The 19,062-nt window shown below is 34.8% G+C and overlaps 1 protein-coding gene across 3 annotated transcripts in view; it reads right to left on the bottom strand.

Annotated features, from left to right (window-relative positions):
- Nucleotides 1–18,843, bottom strand: part of LOC109081062 (pituitary adenylate cyclase-activating polypeptide type I receptor-like) — a 33,141-nt gene extending 14,298 nt beyond the window's left edge. For 2 of the 3 annotated variants that reach the window (XM_042712192.1, XM_042712200.1), the window contains exons 1-6: nucleotides 18,635–18,843; nucleotides 16,243–16,346; nucleotides 12,920–13,025; nucleotides 3,842–3,949; nucleotides 1,610–1,710; nucleotides 561–658 (exon numbers count right to left, since the gene is read on the bottom strand). In XM_042712192.1, the coding sequence (XP_042568126.1) occupies nucleotides 561–658; nucleotides 1,610–1,710; nucleotides 3,842–3,949; nucleotides 12,920–13,025; nucleotides 16,243–16,299 (470 nt within the window). In that variant the 5' untranslated portion in view covers nucleotides 16,300–16,346; nucleotides 18,635–18,843. The remainder of the gene's footprint in view (nucleotides 1–560; nucleotides 659–1,609; nucleotides 1,711–3,841; nucleotides 3,950–12,919; nucleotides 13,026–16,242; nucleotides 16,347–18,634) is intronic. The other variant, XM_042712206.1, reaches the window with a different exon arrangement.
- Between the last annotated feature and the right edge of the window lie 219 nt (nucleotides 18,844–19,062).

Here is a 19,062-nt window from a genome sequence, read left to right as displayed (position 1 = left end):
AGTGTAGTTGGGAGACTGAAATTCTAATGTCTTTGGGTGAGCAGCTGAGGGTCTGTATCAATCACTGTGCAAACACTTATCAATGCTACTTTGAAGCTCTTGGCAGCTTATCATAATGTACATAACGCGCAAGTATAATCACTCTATTTGGATTCTAGGTACTTTAAAGAAACACTGCACAGATGCTTTTCTAAAGAACTAAAGAAAACAAAGTACTCAAAAAGCTTCTACATTTGCATCAGGCTGTAAAATCAATTTTCACTGTAATTGGGAAACTGTATTTTAAAAGTTAAGTGGCCAATCTCACCAAGAAATGTTTGAGCGATAATACACACCAAAAAAAGAAGAAACAAAAATTATATTTTGCATGAAGAAAATAAAGTCTGTATTTTTAAGATAAGTGATTAGTATACATGTCTAAATGCAGTTAATATTTCTTGTAAAATGCTTTTTTCCTAACATACTCTCACTGCCAATAAAGTAGCAAAAATAACATGGTAATAGCTTGTTTTGACATGTATCATGTACTTGTTGTGTGATCAGACTGCTTTAAAACTGACCTGAAGCGACACAGAATGACCATAGCTGCGATCAGAGACACCAGAGACGTGCTGTAGCCCACCGTATAGAGAGCCTTCACAGACGCGTAGTACATGTCCGGGAAGGGAAGAGAAAACTACATTAGTCTCGGTTAGCAGCAGTTTAGCAGAGGTTTTTGTTCACATTCATTTCCGTTAATGTAATACTATGAAAGCTTAATTCTGCTAAGGAATAGAAAAAAAAAAGAAAAAGAAAAAAAAGGTAATCGTGACTCTTTATTTCACAATCTCACAAATTTTTATTTTGCAGCTCTGATTTTCATCTCACAATTCTGAGAACTGCAAGATATAAACTCAAGTCTTTTAACTTTTATTACACAATTCCAAAAAAAAAAACAAAGTCAGAATTGGGCAAAATCAAGACAAAAAGCTTGTTTTTGCATGGAGTAAAAAAATTAAAAAAGGTAATTGCGACTATATCTCACAGTTCTGTCTTGTTCTCAAAACAACTTCTCACTAATGCAAACTTGCAATCCTGATTTAAAATATATTTATTTATAATATATTTTTAGGCAACTTTTCATCTCACAATTCTGACTTCTTTTCTTGAAATTCTGTGAAAAAAGTCAGAACTGTGAGATATAAAGATGTTAACTTGGAATTGCGAATTTTATTACTCCCAACTGTGAGATATAAACTTACAATTCTGAGAAGAAAAGTCAGAAAGATATAAAGTTGCAAGAATTTTTTTTTTTGACAAGCTTGTTTCAGCCACCTTGCAACTTTTTTTTTTTATCATAGTTTATTTCATAATTCTGTCTTCTTTTCTCACAATTCTGTGTGTGTGTGTGGGGGGGGGGGGGGGTTTGGGGGGGGATCAGAATTGTGAAAATGAGGACATAAGAAGTACAATTTCTGTTAGATTGGTGGACCACTAATTTGAATTTTTATTACTCTTGTAATGACTAAGGTCTCCTAAATGACTATGGTGGCTATGACCCTGATATTCTCTCAGCATATAGTTGTTCTGAGCTTGTATCATCCGTAGTTCAGTCAGATGAGATACTCACAGGCTTGGTTGTGTTGTCACCAATCATACAGGCATCACCATAGTACGGATACGGTTCAGACCAACCGAACTCTGTACAGTTTCTGCTGATCGTGCCGAGCCCTGAAAATCAGCCAGGGAACAAGTTGAACAATGATAAATCAAGCGTGTTTCCCGCTTTAAACATACTGTAAGCAACTGCTGCAATATGCTGCTGTCAGCAGAACCGCAAGAACAAAGGAGCACATACATCACATGTGCATTTATAATAACTCATGATCTCACGAAAAGCCTAACGTTCATGTTTCTGTGTGATCTCAGGATGATCTTATGCCTGCTTCAGCAGTGTTACTGTTAAACCTGAATTGCAACACAAATTATTATACAGCAACTCTTGCTTATGTTTACATCTTTTAAATCTTCAGCTCATTTTTATTTTATATTGTTTATTCTTCTCAACATACCCAACTCACTATCAATAAAGTACCAAAAAGTACCATGGTATATGCTATAATTATAAACAAATATATTCAAATAAAAAGTTCTAAGTTATATTAAATGATACATTTTTAATTTAGCACTGTATATATTCATTCTATTTAAAATGAACAAAACAAACAAGCTATAAACAAACAAATAAATAAATAATATAATCATTAGATAACATTAACAGATACAAACCTTTGATTTCAATAATGCATTAGTAAATGCTGAAATTAACATTAACTAAGATTATTACACAGCTCTGTGAAATACTTGATTCTGATTGGTCAGTCATGACATTCCGATTTATGTTATTCCTCTGTAAATAAAGTCGGCGCTATACACTTGATAGGAACAGCTTTTCTTTGTCCAAGCTTAAAATATTTGAACTCAAATCAATATTATGTGTACAATTATTAATTTACATCATCCTGGTATACTCGCTCTCGATTGTTTCATACAAACGCATCTGCTGCCATTTTGCGACGATTGTTTTATACACTATAATGGATTATAAGATAACTAACAAACTGTTAACAATTTTAATAGTGTCATCTTAAATCGCAATAATTATTTATGTGGTGAAATGCTGTGACTGTACAGTATCACTTAAAGGGATAGCTCACCCAAAAATGAAAATGACCCTATGATTTACTCACCCTCAAGCCATTCTAGGTGTATATGATGTTCTTCTTTCACATGAATACATTTGGAGTTATATTACAAAATATCCCGGCTCTTCTAAGTTTTATAATGGCAGTGAATGGTGGTTGAGATTTTGAAGCCCAAAAAAGTGCATCCATCCATCATAAAAAGTGCTCCACACGGCTGCAGGAGGTTAATAATAGCCTTTTGAAGCAAATCAAAGCCTTCGTGTAAGAAAAATAATTTTTTTTATAACTTAATAAACCGCAATCTCTAGCTTCTGCTAACTGTCATACACGCGTTCACGAGAAAGAGGCATTGCAGCGGATGATGTAGGAGTTAGGCATAGCATAAGCTCTGGTGAACTAGGAAGAGCCAGGATATTTTTTAGTATTAACTCTGATCGTATTCCTCTGAAAGACGAACGTCATATACACCTAGGATGTCTTGAGAGTGAGTAAATAATGAGGTAATTGCCAACCCCTCAGAGGACCTCGATGATGCTAACCCAGAGACAACATACAGAACTACCACATTTTGCTATAAGTTTGATTGCATATTTGCTGTTAATAGAGTTAATCGTCTGTTTGTTTACGTCTTTTATTGATTTTTCTGAACATTTCTGCCATATGCACGTACTGTAAACTGACAGTCATCACTGATAAGCTACTACTAAATATTGTAGAAACTTAATTTTCTGTAAAGTTGCTTTGCAATGATTTGTATCGTAAAAAGCGCTTTACAAATAAACTTGAATTGAATTGAATTGAATTAATTTTCATTTTTGGGTGAACTATCCCTTCACGGAAGCTTTGCTTTAAAATATTTCAACTCAAATTAATATTTCGTAGTCTAATTATTTATTTATGTGATAAGTAACTGCTTCGGGCTCATCTTGTCAGGAGTTGTTCTGCGATAACAACCTGCTGGGTGTACATTATCTCTTATTTAATACATACTTTAGACGTATTTTTTAACTAATGTAGTTACTAGTTACTAACTAGTGTTAACAAATGAAACCTCGTTATAAAGTAGTACCAATACTTTTTGTTAGGGGAGCATTCAAAACTAGTACTATAAAGCAACAATATATTATAAAATGACATCACATTTAAACATCTCTCACCCTCCTCTGGACTCATAAACTCGAAGAGCTCGGGACAGTTGACCTTCATGACCTCGCCGACACTGGCCGCCTCCCAGCAGGTCAGATTGTCCCACTCCCACGGACACTCTGAAAATAACACAACCAATCTCACATTAGTACACCTCACATCTCACAGCAGCAGTTAGGCTTGACACGCTGGGACTATTTTTACCAGAGATTTGAGGCCTGTTTGTTTTAGAGTTACCACTGTATTATTTGAACGTCCTTAGAGTGCCAAGTAAATAGCATGGCATTGAATTATAATAATAATAATAATTCAAAACCATATATAACAGATATTGAAATATCATGGTATTGCAAACTGAAACAATATCTGTACCGCAACATCACCAATAATATCCCTTTTTTTGCCTCAGTCTCATAAAGCCAAATTACATTTGGACTTGTGACACTTTAACCAATGTCTCCATTTAAATCTCAATTATAGCGAAATCTTTCTAAGATTAGTCCTGGAGGGGACGCTGAGGTTAGCGTAACTGTAACCACCAGCGATCCCTGCCCGAGGACTTCAACATGATCAATAGGTGATATGGATCAGAATCCATCACTTTCACAATTGCTTTCGACTCCTCGTTTCCTTCAGCTCATTACAGAAATGATTCTGGAATTAATTACAGAAATGAGACTCACTCAGTCTGGTGGCAACAAGCAAAATGAGGCAAAAGATGAATTAAAGAATGTGGAGATATTTGATGCTGTCAGAGTATCAATGACAGATTTTGAAATGACTTGTGGGCAGATCTAGAGTTCAGATGTGTCTATTTCTGTTCTAATTTATAATTTAAATAAATAAATAACAGTCTCAATATGATCTAAATAAATAAATACTATCAAATCTTGATTTTAAACAAATACAAACTAAATAAAATCTAATTAATAAATGAATAAATAAAAAAATTCACAGTAAATAAATTATAAATATATAAAGTCTCAATATGAACACTATAAATACAAACGAAATAAAAACTAAAAAAAAAATGAATAAATAAATACTACCATGATTCTATAAATAAATTCAATAAGCAGATAATATTGAGTTTCAATGTGAACACTATAACAAATACAACAAAATAAAATGAATAAATACTATAAATAAATTCTATAAGATATAATCAAGTTTCAACGTGAACACTATAAATACAAACTAAACTGAATGGATGAATGAACAAATATATATACATTATATAAATGAATATCATCCAATATTAATAAGAACACTATAAACTCAAACTAAATGAATAAATTAATGAATGAATGAATACACAAATTAATGAATATTCAAATAAATATTAAAACAATAATAATGAACAAACACTAATAAACAAATGAAATAATGTTATTGTGTCTCAATATTATCACTATAAATACTAACTAATTAACTAAATAAATATAAAACCTAAATAAAATCAAACAAATGAATAAATGAAAACTGAAGCAACATTTCAACAATCATTTTCCTCTGGCAACTCTCCAAGGAAAAATAATATTTCTCTGCAGCTCATTTCACAGAACTGATCACTGAAACAATAACATAATTCATGAGCATGTGTTTAGATGTTTTGCTAACTCATGGGAAGGAATTAAGTCAGAGTTACTTTGGCCGAGAGCCTGATTAACTAGACGCTGTACATTTAGTGCGATTAAAGTCTCTATAGTGATGTTCAGTTTCTCTGTCGGCAGCCTATCTGCTCTTTCTAGCTCGAGTGAATATGTGAAGTGAAGGTGGAGAGCAGTAGGTTTTATCTGTCTGGTGGTGCATGTTCTTTCTCACAGATCTCAAATCGGTCCGGACACAAAGCCAATTATCTGAAAGGCCAAATGAGAGCTCTTTAAAACCAGCAGGAGGGAGCGAGAGAGATGGAGAAATAGCGAACTAACCAGATGCAGATAAAAGTGTTCATACTGACATGGAATATTGACTCTCTGAATCATTTCTGCTAGCAAACAGCTTCAGATGTACACGTGCTCAGACTGACTCACTGCTATAAAGGTCATTGCTAGATCGTAATCAGATTTATTGGTGAGATTTTGCCGATTGGACTCAAAGACTAATCAAAGAGTGACGTCATTGATGCGTCAGGAGCCCTGAGGACGTATGGCTGCTCTAGCATAACATCATTACAGCGTCATTCAAGAACATTTTAAAACAGATACACAAGTGTGGAATATGCTATGTTTGAATATACTTACACACTAAGCTTATTAGTTTTGAAAAATAGTTTTTTTTTGTTTTTTTTACTAAAAATCACTTTTAATTGAAATTAAGCTGAAATAAAATTAAATATTAGTATAAGATAAATAATTTAACATGAAAAACTGAAAACTGATAACTGAAACAGATTTAAGTACTAAAAGTAAAAAATAAATAAAAATAAATTTAAGATATTAAAAATATTTTAAAGAAATAAAAACTAATACAATTTCAAAATTAATAAAACTTTAACTGAAACTAAAATGAAAACTAAAAACAACTTCAAAATATAAATAAATACCATAATACTATAATAAAACTGTAACAGTATATAAATAATATTAAATTAATGCTTTCACATGAACTCATTTTATTATATGTTTAATTCAACATAGGGCAACCAGTTATCATCTTTGAAATAAGATGTGTTTATTTTTTACATTTTGGTTACAGTTTTGGTTAATTCTCCAATGAACTTCTCTCCAACTGAATCAATAAAAGTCTCTCCAATGGAATCAATAATTGGTGAATATGTGAAGTGAAGGTGGAGAGCAGTAGGTTTTGTTCCTTTTCACAAATATATATATATATATATATATATATATATATATATATATATATATATATATATAAATTTTGAAAGTCTGTTATGCTTACCAAGGTTGCATTTATTTGATCAAAAATACAGTTATAAAAGAGTATTATGAAATATGACAATTTTAAAATGGTTTTCTATTTTAATATATTAAAATTTTAATATATTCCTGTAATGTTAAAGTTTTATTATATTATAACTATAAAAGCATATAATAAATATTAGAAGTATAATAACATATAGAAGTATAGAAATAACAGTCACATTATGTTGCATGTTAATTCAGCAAGTGGCGTCCAGCTGTTCCTTTTTGAAATAAGATATTATCAGCATTTGAAAAAAAAAAACAGTTATTTGACATTTTCAACCCAATTTTATGTAAAACATATGATCGTTTAGCAGTCCAATCAAAAATTAATCAAGATGAATATCAAAAAATGACAGTTGATAGTGCTTCCTTTTGTGAAGCTGTGTTATTTTGCAATACGCTCATGTTCTAAATGACACTAGTATCAATTTGTCTCAATTTCTCTCTCACACACACACACTTGCTTTTTCTGTCTATATCTGTCAATCTCTTTTTCTCCCCCTTCTTGCAGACGTGGCTGTTTTATTTTCCGGCTGAATGATTTTCTGTCTGCGCAGCAATGAGCTTGCTGTGCTTTAAGGAACACGAGGGGACGAGGGTCAATGAGGCAGATGTAAACAGGCCGAAGATAGAGGTCATTCCTCCAAAATACTCCCAGATCAAAAACACAGAGCATTCGGACACTAAATTACATGCGCAAAATATCGAACCAAGCAGCATTTACTTTTAAGAAAAATAGCACAAGCACACATTTAAAACTAAATATTTGATGTATTTAAATGCATTTAAAGGTATAAACTGCAGGTCTCTGTGCTCAGAATGACCTTGAGTTTACTTAAACCATATTTTGCAGCTACTGTACAACATTATTCCCCACCAGTGAGAGCTTTGAATTTAACAAGGTCTTCAATTACTGCCGTTTGAATGGTTTTCAGATATCTTGAAACTGACGCTTAATTCTCTGCTGGTAAGCATGTTGCTCTCCGTTGCGGTTGAGGATACTATTGTCGTCTAATTAGCTTAACCGCCCCCAGAGGATGCTGATTGGATGGCTAAAATTTGCCAAGAATTGAATGGCTCTGAAGCGAGGCTGAAAAGGGAGATGTCTGAACACACACAGCCAGATATTTATCTCCTTTAACAGCACTTTTGTTGAAATTACTAGTATTTTTTTAATAAACTGAATCACTTTTCAGTTTAAACCTGCTGGGGGAAAAACATTCATATTAATTAACACTTAAATTAACACTTAAATTAACTTTAATTAACACTTCAAGGCTTCAATTATTTGATTGAAAATACAGTAAAAACAGTAATATTGTGAAATATTTTTACAATTTAAAATATGAAAATTTTCTATATGAAAATATGTCAAACTGTAATTTATTTCTGTGAGTCAAAGCTGAATTTTAAGCATCATTACTACAGTCTTCAGTGTTACACGATCCTTCAGAATTCATCCTGATTTGCTGCTCAAGAAACATTTCTGATTGTTATAAATGCTGAAAACAGTTGTGCTGATTTTTTTTTTCTGAGGAAACCATAATTTAATTCAATTAACCATAATTTTCCTCTTCCAGGATTATTTGATGAATAGAAAGTTCAAAACAACAGCATTTATTTGAAAAAATAAATATTTTGTAACATAATGTCTTTCCTGTCATTTTTGATCAATTTAATGCCTTCCTGTAATATATGACTTTACTGTCATTTTTAATGTTTCAGTTTTATTTACTCCTAAAATGGATTGCCTTTTGAAATAAAGCTCTATTTACTGCTCTATTTAAATGAAAAGGTGTATTTGCTCTGAAAAGAACAGCAATGACAATATACAACACATCTGGTTAAGATGGATTGTGGCTGATTACTGAAAAAAATGCAGGTTTTTGCATTGAAATTCCACATGTAAAACTTTCACTGTTCAGTGAATTTGCCCACCAAGAGTCTTTCTAGCAACTTAAGCTGTTTTACACCTTATAATCTGTTATTTTCTGCTTCTAAACACTCAGAACTATCTGGAGTGTCCTTGAGGCTGCAAACATATGAGTCAGAGTCAAAATGCTTTCTCTCCATCTTCCTCTCAGCCCATATATCCACATCCCGCTGGATGAGTCCTCCAGCTCTCACAAAAATAACTTCTCTCTCTGTAATTGCTGACAGGTGTCACAGCCCTGCTTCCTGTTTACCACAATACCTGAATACCTCTATAGGAGACGGATGACACATTTAGTACACAGCGACCGACATGAACTCAGTGAACACAAGTTCTAGTTAATTTAGTGCTTATATTGAAACTCTGGGAGAGATGGAGAATCATGACTAATTCTTTTTAGAAGAAGGAATGGTAGTTAGATGGGAAGTGCAGAATGGAAAACATGCAAGATGGAATGTTACGTTGTGACATATTTGAATAATTTCCACAAACTGACATTTTCATTTCAGTGAATCGGCTAAAAAAAAAAAGATTCAACAAATCTTTGATGGTTGCTGACATCCCCGTCTGGCATATTGCATGCTCTTACACAGTCCAATAAAGCCATATAGATTGCAAAACTACAGTTGTCTTATCTTATCGACCCCAAACTTTAGAAGAGTAGCTTACCAAAACATTTTGCCTGATTTAATAAAATTATATTTATTTTAAAAACTAGAATTGTATAGTAACCAGCCATTAAAGCAACTTATAGTTTGCCCCATCAGTCAAAATCTTTCTTTAAAAAAATGCTCTTTTTATCAGCTCACTCATCAGCTCACGGTTCACTGTGAATCAGACATGTGCAAAAGAGGCGGCTCTGTTTTGATGCCGTTAGATTGAAAAGTACTCTAGAAAGGGGAAACTTCAGCTGTTATCATTTCCTGTTCATCTTTCACACTGTAATTGGAAGATCAAATGCACTAGATTATGTAACAGATGTTTTGCCACATTTGGTCATCTATATATTCCATGGATATGTTTTGTATAAAAATTATACTATACAGTGGGTATAGAAAAGAATCACCCCAGTTTTGTTGCTTTGCAGCCTGAAATGAAGACGGACTCAGTTTTTTGTTTTATCCAGCCGTATTACTCAGTGCAACTTATAACATTCAAGTAAAAGATATAACACCAACATGTCAGAAAAAAAAAAAATACAAAAAATAAATAAATAAATAAACAAATCACTGAGTTGGAAAAATGATCATGTCGGTATTTTGTTGAACCACCTTTTGCTTTAATGACAAATTTTAGTCTGTTGGGATATGTCTCTACTAACTTTGCACATCTAGAATTTGCGATATTTGCCCATTCTTCTTTGCTCAAGTTCAGTTCAATCTGATGCTGAGGGCTTGCGGACTGCAGTCACAGATTTTCAGTGGGGTTTAAGTCTGGGCTATGACGAGGCCATGCAAGGACATTCACCTTTTTCTCCTTCAACCACTGTCTGTTCAGTTTTGCTCTGTGCTTTGGTTCATTGTCATGTTTGAAGGTAAACCTTCTTCCCGTTGACAACATTCTGGCAGAGGGCAGCAGATCTTCCTCAAGAATTTGACAGTATTTTGCCCCATCCATTTTTCCTGCTCTCCTGACAAGTGCTCCAGTCGCTGCTGGAGAGATACAGGACATTACCACTTCCATGCTTTACTGGAGGAATGCTGTTATTTGGATGCTGAGCTGGATTGGATTTCTGCCAGACATATTGTTTGGTGTCGAGGCCAAAAAATTTAATTTTAGTCTCATCTCACTCAGAATCTTCAAGGTGCGTTTTGGCAAAGCTCAGTCTGACTGCATGTGGCCCTTTTTGAGGAGTGACTTTTTTCTAGTAACCCTCTCATACAAGCCACCTTTGTGGAGAATTTGTGACATTGCTGTTGTCACATGCACACAATGACCACAATGTCATAAATTCCTGCAGCTGCTTCAAGATCTGTAGGCTCTTGATCTCCTCTCTGACCAGTTTCCTCCGGCTCTTTTATCCAGTTTGGAGCGACGTCCTGATCCAGGGAGGGTCTGTGTTGTACCAAATACCACTTCTAAATAATAGACTTCACTGGATCTGGAGATATTTCTATGGTGCCTTGCCACCTATAGTTTTTTTTTTTTTTTATCTTTGCACTCCACTTGGAATAATTTGCTGCATGCTAAGGAGAATCAACTCTCTGGGCCGGTGGTGCAGGTGGATCTTGTGACATTGAGCTCACGGTGTGCTTCAGGGATTGGGTCTGGACTGGCCATGTATGTGGAATTAAAGACTATGGCCCTAAGGTACACTGCACGCCAACTTTTAAGCTTAAATCAGTCTTCTTGTCGTTTATCTAAAGACTCCTACAATCTTTGTCAAGATGCTGGTTTTCTGCATCCTGAACGATACATACATCGGGGCTCGAGGCGCAGCCTTTTTGCCTCATTTTTTCCCAATATTTTTAATTTTGTCACAACATCCCGGAGTAAGATTAACTGTTTGCCTTCCACTGGCATCGAGCATAGAAATTTAATATCTGTCCCCTGCGTGGAGAATAAATCACTGCCATCTTCATCGCATAGACCGCATATGCTGCACTGTTTAATGCCCGCTCTGTGAATAATAAGGCGCTGCTTTTAGCCGATCTCATCTCTTATAAAAACTTTGACTTCCTGTTTTTAACTGAATGGTGGCATAAAGGAGATGATGGACTACTATGAATTTTTACCATTAATGGACTTTAATTTTTTGCAATTGGCAACAAGTCTGACGCATTGCAAAGGTCATACACTGGATCTAAAATGGAAATGGAACATTTGTATCTCTGTTATCATCCGTTGATATTGGTCTGTAGGACCACTCAGCTGTCTTCTTTGATTTAGAATTATATTGACCAAGTGTGTGTGCCACTCAATCTGTAACATTCTGGAAGTGGAAATCTATTGATCATACATCTTTTTCGAATTCTGCTGTTTCCATCTTAGGTGATTTGCATTTAACTTCGTTGGACAAGAAAGTTTCACAGTTTAATAATACTCTTATTGCTAACTTGGACACCTTTGCTCCTCTGAGGACACGCAAGGTTATGTATGCTCGTTCTGCACCATGGTATAATGACAATCTGCGCATTAAGAAGGCTGCCTGCTGGAAAATGGAGCGTAAATTCAAAAGTTGATAATGTCCGTAAACAAATTTCTGTTTCACCTGTTTCTACTACCACATGTCAATGTTCACCGGAGTTCACTGGTGTTCTTTTTACTAACTTTCCTAAACTTGATACTGAAACTCTCAAACGGGAGGTATCTAGCATGAAATCTACCACTTCCATGGTTGACCCTATTCCCACTATCTCCTTGACATTGCTTATTTGTCTGAATGCATAACTGAGATTAAATTATGGATGGATAATAATTTTTTGCGTTAAGTTATGTTTAGTATTGGCAGTCATATTACTCCAGTGTTAGAATCTCTGCACTGGTTCCCGGTCAGGTTTAGAGTGGATTTCAAAATTATGATGCTTACTTTTAAAGCACTTCATGGTCTGCCACCACATTACCTTACAGATTTGTTACATCCATACACTCCTAGTTGTAGATTGCGCTCCTCTCAGTCAAACTTGTTGGTTGTCCCTCAAACACGTCTAAGAAATATGGGTGATAAGGCTTTCTCTTTCTATGCTCCTGTCCTTTGGAATTCTCTTCCTCTTGAACTTAGGGAAGTTCAGAATTATGATGTTTTTAAAGTTCAACTTAAGACATATTTTTTTTTAAACTTGCATTTGCTTGTTGATTTTGTATTGTTTTTTGTATTGATTATGTTGTGTTCGGCGCTTTATAAAATAAAGTTTATTATTATTATTATTATTGTTGATTGTTTGCTTTAGCTGCACTATACCAAGGACTGAAATGCTCCAGGAAAGCTCTTTTCATGCTAAGCTAATTAAAATGAGCACATCTCATCACTGTTGAAAGTCACATGGCTTTGTGTGCCATTTTATAAGTTGCACTGAGTAAATACAGCTGGATACAGCTTAAAATTCTCACTACGACGTCACAAATACCAAAAATTAAACAAAACAGAAAAAAACAAAAACTGTGTCTGTCTTCATTTCAGGCTGCAAAGCAACAAAATGGGATTATTTTAAAGGGGGGTGATTCTTTTCTATACCCACTGTATATACTAGTCACTGTAAATGTGTTAGATAGTCTTCACTCTCTCTTACCAAAGTTTTCGTCATCTTTTGGCTTGTGCAGGGCGATTCGCTCCATGCATCTCTCCTCCTCACGTTTGATGACGCAGTTGGAGATCTCTGAATGTATGGGCCACATCTGGATCAACAAACAGATAAAACACATAAATAAACCAGAGCAACACAAGAGCAGGGTGAATAAACAGCAGCTGAATTCATGCCACAAAAACACAAAACATTTCCACTAACAACTTGACTGCATATAAACAAGATGAAACATCAACCTGCAAAATCTGTGCTGGTCCCGTCTATTTACCCCTCTGGGGCTTAATAAAAAAAACTTTCACACACTTTATATTTTATAGAAGTTGTGTTATTTCTGTCTTTGCTATCAGAAGGGTTTGTTACTGTGTTGGATTGAATGTCCATCTCTGTAAAAATCCAGCAAAAACCGGTTGTCCTAAACCCTTTTGAACCATTAAAAAAAACCTACTACCATGTTTCAAAACCAGCTTTACCACCTTAAACCCGTACAACCTGGTTTGAAATCTTTGTATACTCCACATCCAGCCAAACATATGTAACCATCAAGAAGACATGGAGGAACAGTGATGGTTGTGATATGATATCTGTTGATCATTAAGCACATGTTTAAGTGGTTTAAAGGAATAGATCACCCAAAAATGTAAATTTGCTGAAAACGTACTCTCTCTCTCAGGCCACCCAAAGTTTTTTCTTCATCAGAACAGATTTGGAGAAATTTAGCATTGAATCACTTGCTCACCAATGGATCCTCTGCAGTGAATGGGTGCCGTCCAAACAGCTGATAAAAACATCACAATGAACCATCTTAATGATGGATTTTTCTTACAAACACTCAGCCTTTCACTTCACAAGATGTTAACTGATGAACTGGAGTGGTGTGGATCACTTGTGGATTAATGTGATGTTTTTATCAGCTGTTTGGACTCTCATTCTGACGGCACCCATTTACTGCAGAGGATCCATTGGTGAGCAAGTGATGCAATGCTAAATTTCTCCAAATATGTTCTAATGAAGAAACAAAGTCATCTACATCTTGAATGACCTGACAGTGAGTGAACATTCAGTAAATTTCCATTTTTGGTTGAACTATTCCTTTAAAATGTATAGCAATGTGTGGAGGTTTCTTTTGACATGCATGCATTAAAACAAATGTGGCGTCAAAAATGCAAAACAATTATTTGTCTGTAATAGGGTGTGAATTAGACAGCACAACTGATGGGGATCAATTTAAATTTAAAATAAAGTCCCAAATAATGACATTACATGATGTACTGTCCATTGATCCGAATGGAAAGCACTTGAGCAGCCAACTGTTGCTATGGTTACCTCCCCCTGCAACTTACTGAAAATACACACTCTGAGTAACTTGTAATCTAATGTTTGTGGTTACTGAAATGTTATTCGAAAGTCCTAAAATTAATTATGTAAAATGAGGCATATAATATTTCAGATATATACACTTGACCCCTTATACATAAGCTTTCGTTTTGCCTTCCTTTAAAACATTCAGGCCTTAATTGGAGGGGTCAGGGGTCAGAGCTCAAAATCACCAATCTAAAACGATTCTGTCTGCAGTCTGGATTCTGGTTGCTATCGACCACACTGTGCCATCTGGATTCTGAATTCAACTGCATTTACAGACTCAAATACTAGATTTTAATTTGACTCAATACAGTTGTATCAATATTTTTACTGAGTATATCAATTAACATGCATGCAAAATTCAGCATTTTGGCCTTTAAAAATTAGAAGAAAAAAAATACACATACATAACCATTGTTTCTTAGTGTAAAGAATTTTTTTTAAAATCTAAACAACCTTTTTTTCCACTATAAAGACTTATTTGTGCAATTGAAAGGCTCGATGGATTTTAAAGGTGAACCAATAAAGAACCTTTATTTTAAGTCTGAAGATATAGAGGTGAAATTAAATCACAGATCTCAATATAAAATTATCAAACTCTCCCAAGACCAATTGATCTAATCTATCCATATTCATTTAATTGCTCTATAATCTTACTCTATGTCAGTAATTGGCTCATGTGTGTCCACTTTAGGAAAAACATCTGAGACAAAGTTGATATTTTAGTCAAATTACATGCATTGTATTTCCTAAACTATATAAGAGCAACATCTTAGCAATATTTTTCAATGGGCATTTTATGCAAATCAACAAAACCCTCCATTCCCACCACTCAAACATCTTTTCTCTGTATTTTGATTAAAGATAACATGCTCTTGTTTGTTACCTCGCTGTAGGGAAATTACCAAGAAGACTTTTATCACACTCCAGTCCTCACAAAACCTCAGAATGTGTTTTTCTTCTTCTTTTAAAAGTCAACCTTTCAGATATGCTTTGAAACTGTTAGTGGAACTAAAGCAGAACTAGTTTTTGTATTTTCTGCTTGCCTGTTCACAATGCTAGTGTGTTTACACTCTGGTGAAACACACAAGCATTGTGAACACCGAAGAAGAAAATACGAAAACTAGTTCTGTTTTAGTGCTACTACCTGTTTCCAAGGTGTCCACAAGTTAATGTTTATTTCAACATACTAATACATTTTGCAACTTCTGTTAATATTACTTTATATGAATCTGAGCTAACATGAACAAAGAACAGGTGTATTTTTATTAACTAATATGAAGAGTCATAAATACTGTAACAAATGTATTGCTCATTATTAGTTATTTCTAGTTAATGCATTAACTGAGGTTAACCAAGGAAGGTAAAGTGTAAAGTGTTACCAAACAAAATGTATCTATTAAAAATGTTGCCTTGGCAACTAACTGAAATAAGTTTAAGCACTAAAATTATTGAAAATAAACTAGTAAATGGAAATTAATAAAACAAACATAGTAATAGTAAAAAAAAAAGCCCTAATAAAACTGACAAAAGCACAGAAATATTTTTATAAATTAAACTACAATTAAAATGAAAAAAAGAATAAAAAAGCTAATTCAGAACATTAATATAAACTATAACAGTAAATAATACTTTAATAATACTTGTGGTCGCTAGGGTGTTCTGCATGGTTGCTAGGGCACTGGTAGCTGCTTTCTAGGGTTTTCTGGATGGTTGCTTAAAGTCTCCGGTCTCTAAAAATGGCTATTTTATATTCTACCAGACAAAATCATGACACTCGATTTTTTAATAATGAGGGTTAAGGGTTTGTTCAAAATACTAACTTTAAACAAGCAATTGTAATAATAATTCATTAAACTTCAATAATGGTCACATTTGTGAAATATAATCATGTAAATCTACGGCCCAACACGGGCCCAAGAAAAATATGTGGCCGTCTCTGTTCTTACCAGGCTGATGATGAGGAAGAGGACGAGGAAGGATTCTCTAGTCATGTGTCTATGCATTCTGCTCACGATTGTTCCCAGAGATCTCACACACAACCTTATAAAGCCTAAAAGAGAAGGAACATTGTTTTAAACCAACACACACACACAGAGCTGCTTACTGGCCACATCATAATACACTGCAGCACAGTGGCTCAGTCTGGATCCACAATAACACCGAATCACCCTTACATTCTTTATTATATACAACCCCATCCAAAATAATCAAATCTTTGATCGCTGAAGTGTGCAGGGCCAATGCGGAGGGAGGGGCGAGTGGGCAGGAGTTTACGGGAAATGTGTGTCAGCCAGATTTACTGATCCACAGCGAATCTAAGGAGGTATAAAATCCCTTAAGATGAGACCTGTGCGAGGATAGAGAACAGTCTCCGAGCCCCCGCCAGCTTACTCATCTTTATTAGGTCCCCAAAAAAAAGAAATAAATGGATGAATCATACCGAATAAAACACACACTCAAACACACACATAGACATGAACGAGTAGTGATTCAATTACCTGCAACTGCAGAACTCCTAACTTGCATGATCATAAAAACAAGATGATTTGACGCTGAAAAGAATCAGATATTACACAGTTTTCCTCCCAATGAACCTCTGATTATTTTTTCTGCTTGAATGTGAATGCTTTACATTCACGGCAGTTCTCAAGTCTACAAATGCCAATTTGAGTAGAAAATGTACATCTAAATGTTTTTCCTTGCACATTTCTCCCTTCTCTGTGCTATTTTTGTAACCCTTGTGGGATGCATGCAAACAACAGGCACTTCAAAGGAGAGAAAGACAGTTGAGTGTCAATCAAACAGAAGGATTTTTTATAGATGCAAAACACACACAGCGGCTCTGATAGCCATCATAATGGAAGCACAGGGCTGAATGCGGCTCTGTTTCTGAATGGGCTCTGTGCTCTTGAAGGCACAACAGCATCTGGCAATAATAATAACGGTCATTTAACATTGTATGTTCTAGTGTATTTTTATACGGCTAATGCTATTGTGACCTACTGTATTGCTACATTAATTCCATTAACAGTGATGCATCTTTTCCATGACACAAATGAAACACTGTAACACAAAGAGAAAAGCATCACATTTTCAGCACCTAATGAATTGAAATGACTTAATATGGTTCATAATGTCAAAAAACTACAAGGTCAAATGTGTGTAAGGCTTTTTAATAAAATGAAGGTTGTTCCTATACATGCACTTAAAAAAAAAGATTCATTTTGAGGCAATAATCTGAATGGGAATATACAGTGGTTAGGTTTGTTTTGCATGAATGTGAAGGCAGCATTAATGTGTGCTGTGACTCACTGCATGCCTTCATATTCACTGCAGAAATCTGGATTGATTTACTGATGATGGTGTGAGGCGTTAGAGAGAGACATCAGACCTAATGCACGACAGAAACCATCAGAATTGGCTGATAATTGGCTTTACAGGTGATTTGCTGTAAATGACACTAGCAACATTTTTTCTGGCTCAAGACACACAAGTTTGCTTCATGCGGTGCATATCAGTGTATTGGATTGTATTTCGCCCCAAAAGAAATAAAATGCATAATTTTATTGGCTTTTTATGACACAATATATATTCTGCATTATTTTCAGTACATTTCAACTCATGTTCTCACTAGTTTTCATTGTTAAGTCTCAAAATGATTAACTTTTGAGGTTTGGCTGTGATTCTCATTATTCTTAATGATGGTTTGCATTATATTCTCATTACTGTAACAGAGTAATGAAAGCATCCTGGTCAGTTTATTTTTTATTTAAATCAGTACACTTTAAAGGTAGTACAGCCATGAAATATATTAATAATTAATAATATTACTGCTTTAATAATTAAGAACTATTTTTTGCTTTAAAGTCATTGTAAACGTGATGAATTGTAATGAATATATTTACAGTAGGCAAATATAATTTCGTGTTGCTTTCTTTAAATTTGGGGGTGAAATGTGACAATCTAGACAAGCTTCTTGAGATTCATCCATTTACAGCTCACGCTAAACAACGGGTTGAGACAAACATGTTTTCGGATGCATTAAAATGCATCCTTTTAAAGTCATGATGTGGATGAATCGGTACATTATAACCCACAAAACATCTTTAAATTATTGACCTGAACGTATATCTAACAAAGCAAAGCCCAATAATCTCTGCGGTCTCTGAATATTCAGTCTTCTTACATTAATAATTAATCCGTCTGTAGAAACACGCGTGAAGCGAATAAGAAACACGCCGTTGATAATCGTGTATCATCGTGAACGGAGGTCGCCCGCATTCAATGTATGGCTGCGATCAATGACTGAAGAAACGCCAAGAAGAAGCTCAAACTCACCATCACAGAATGACTCACGATATAACCCGTCTTCTTCGTTAAAACGTCTGCAAAGGGACGGTTCGATTCGTGCACCTGCGATTTCAACTTTGTCATCCGCGTCTCACATCAACAGACTGGAGCAATGAAGATCTGTGGAGCACTGGAGGAGCGTGAGAGTGAAGCGCGCGTGCATGTGTGCTCGGTGATTCCCTCACTGCTGCTGACAATCCACCTGCACTGAGAAACACCAGCATCACTCAACATCACAGCACATCTTTCACAGCCTTATCACTGAAACGTAATTCACCAACATTTCACATTTTCACCATTATGCATTTGATGCATTGCATTGCCTTGCATTTCTTAATTATGACTTTCTTTATATCGTTTATAATTGTGGTTTATAATCCATCCTGCCATTATTCATCATCACTAACATTGCTCTC

Source organism: Cyprinus carpio, chromosome A2 (assembly GCF_018340385.1).
Source record: "Cyprinus carpio isolate SPL01 chromosome A2, ASM1834038v1, whole genome shotgun sequence".
NCBI lineage: Eukaryota > Metazoa > Chordata > Actinopteri > Cypriniformes > Cyprinidae > Cyprinus > Cyprinus carpio.
The sequence above is the reverse complement of the archived record's forward strand: the minus strand, read 5'-3'. Positions and strand labels throughout refer to the sequence as shown.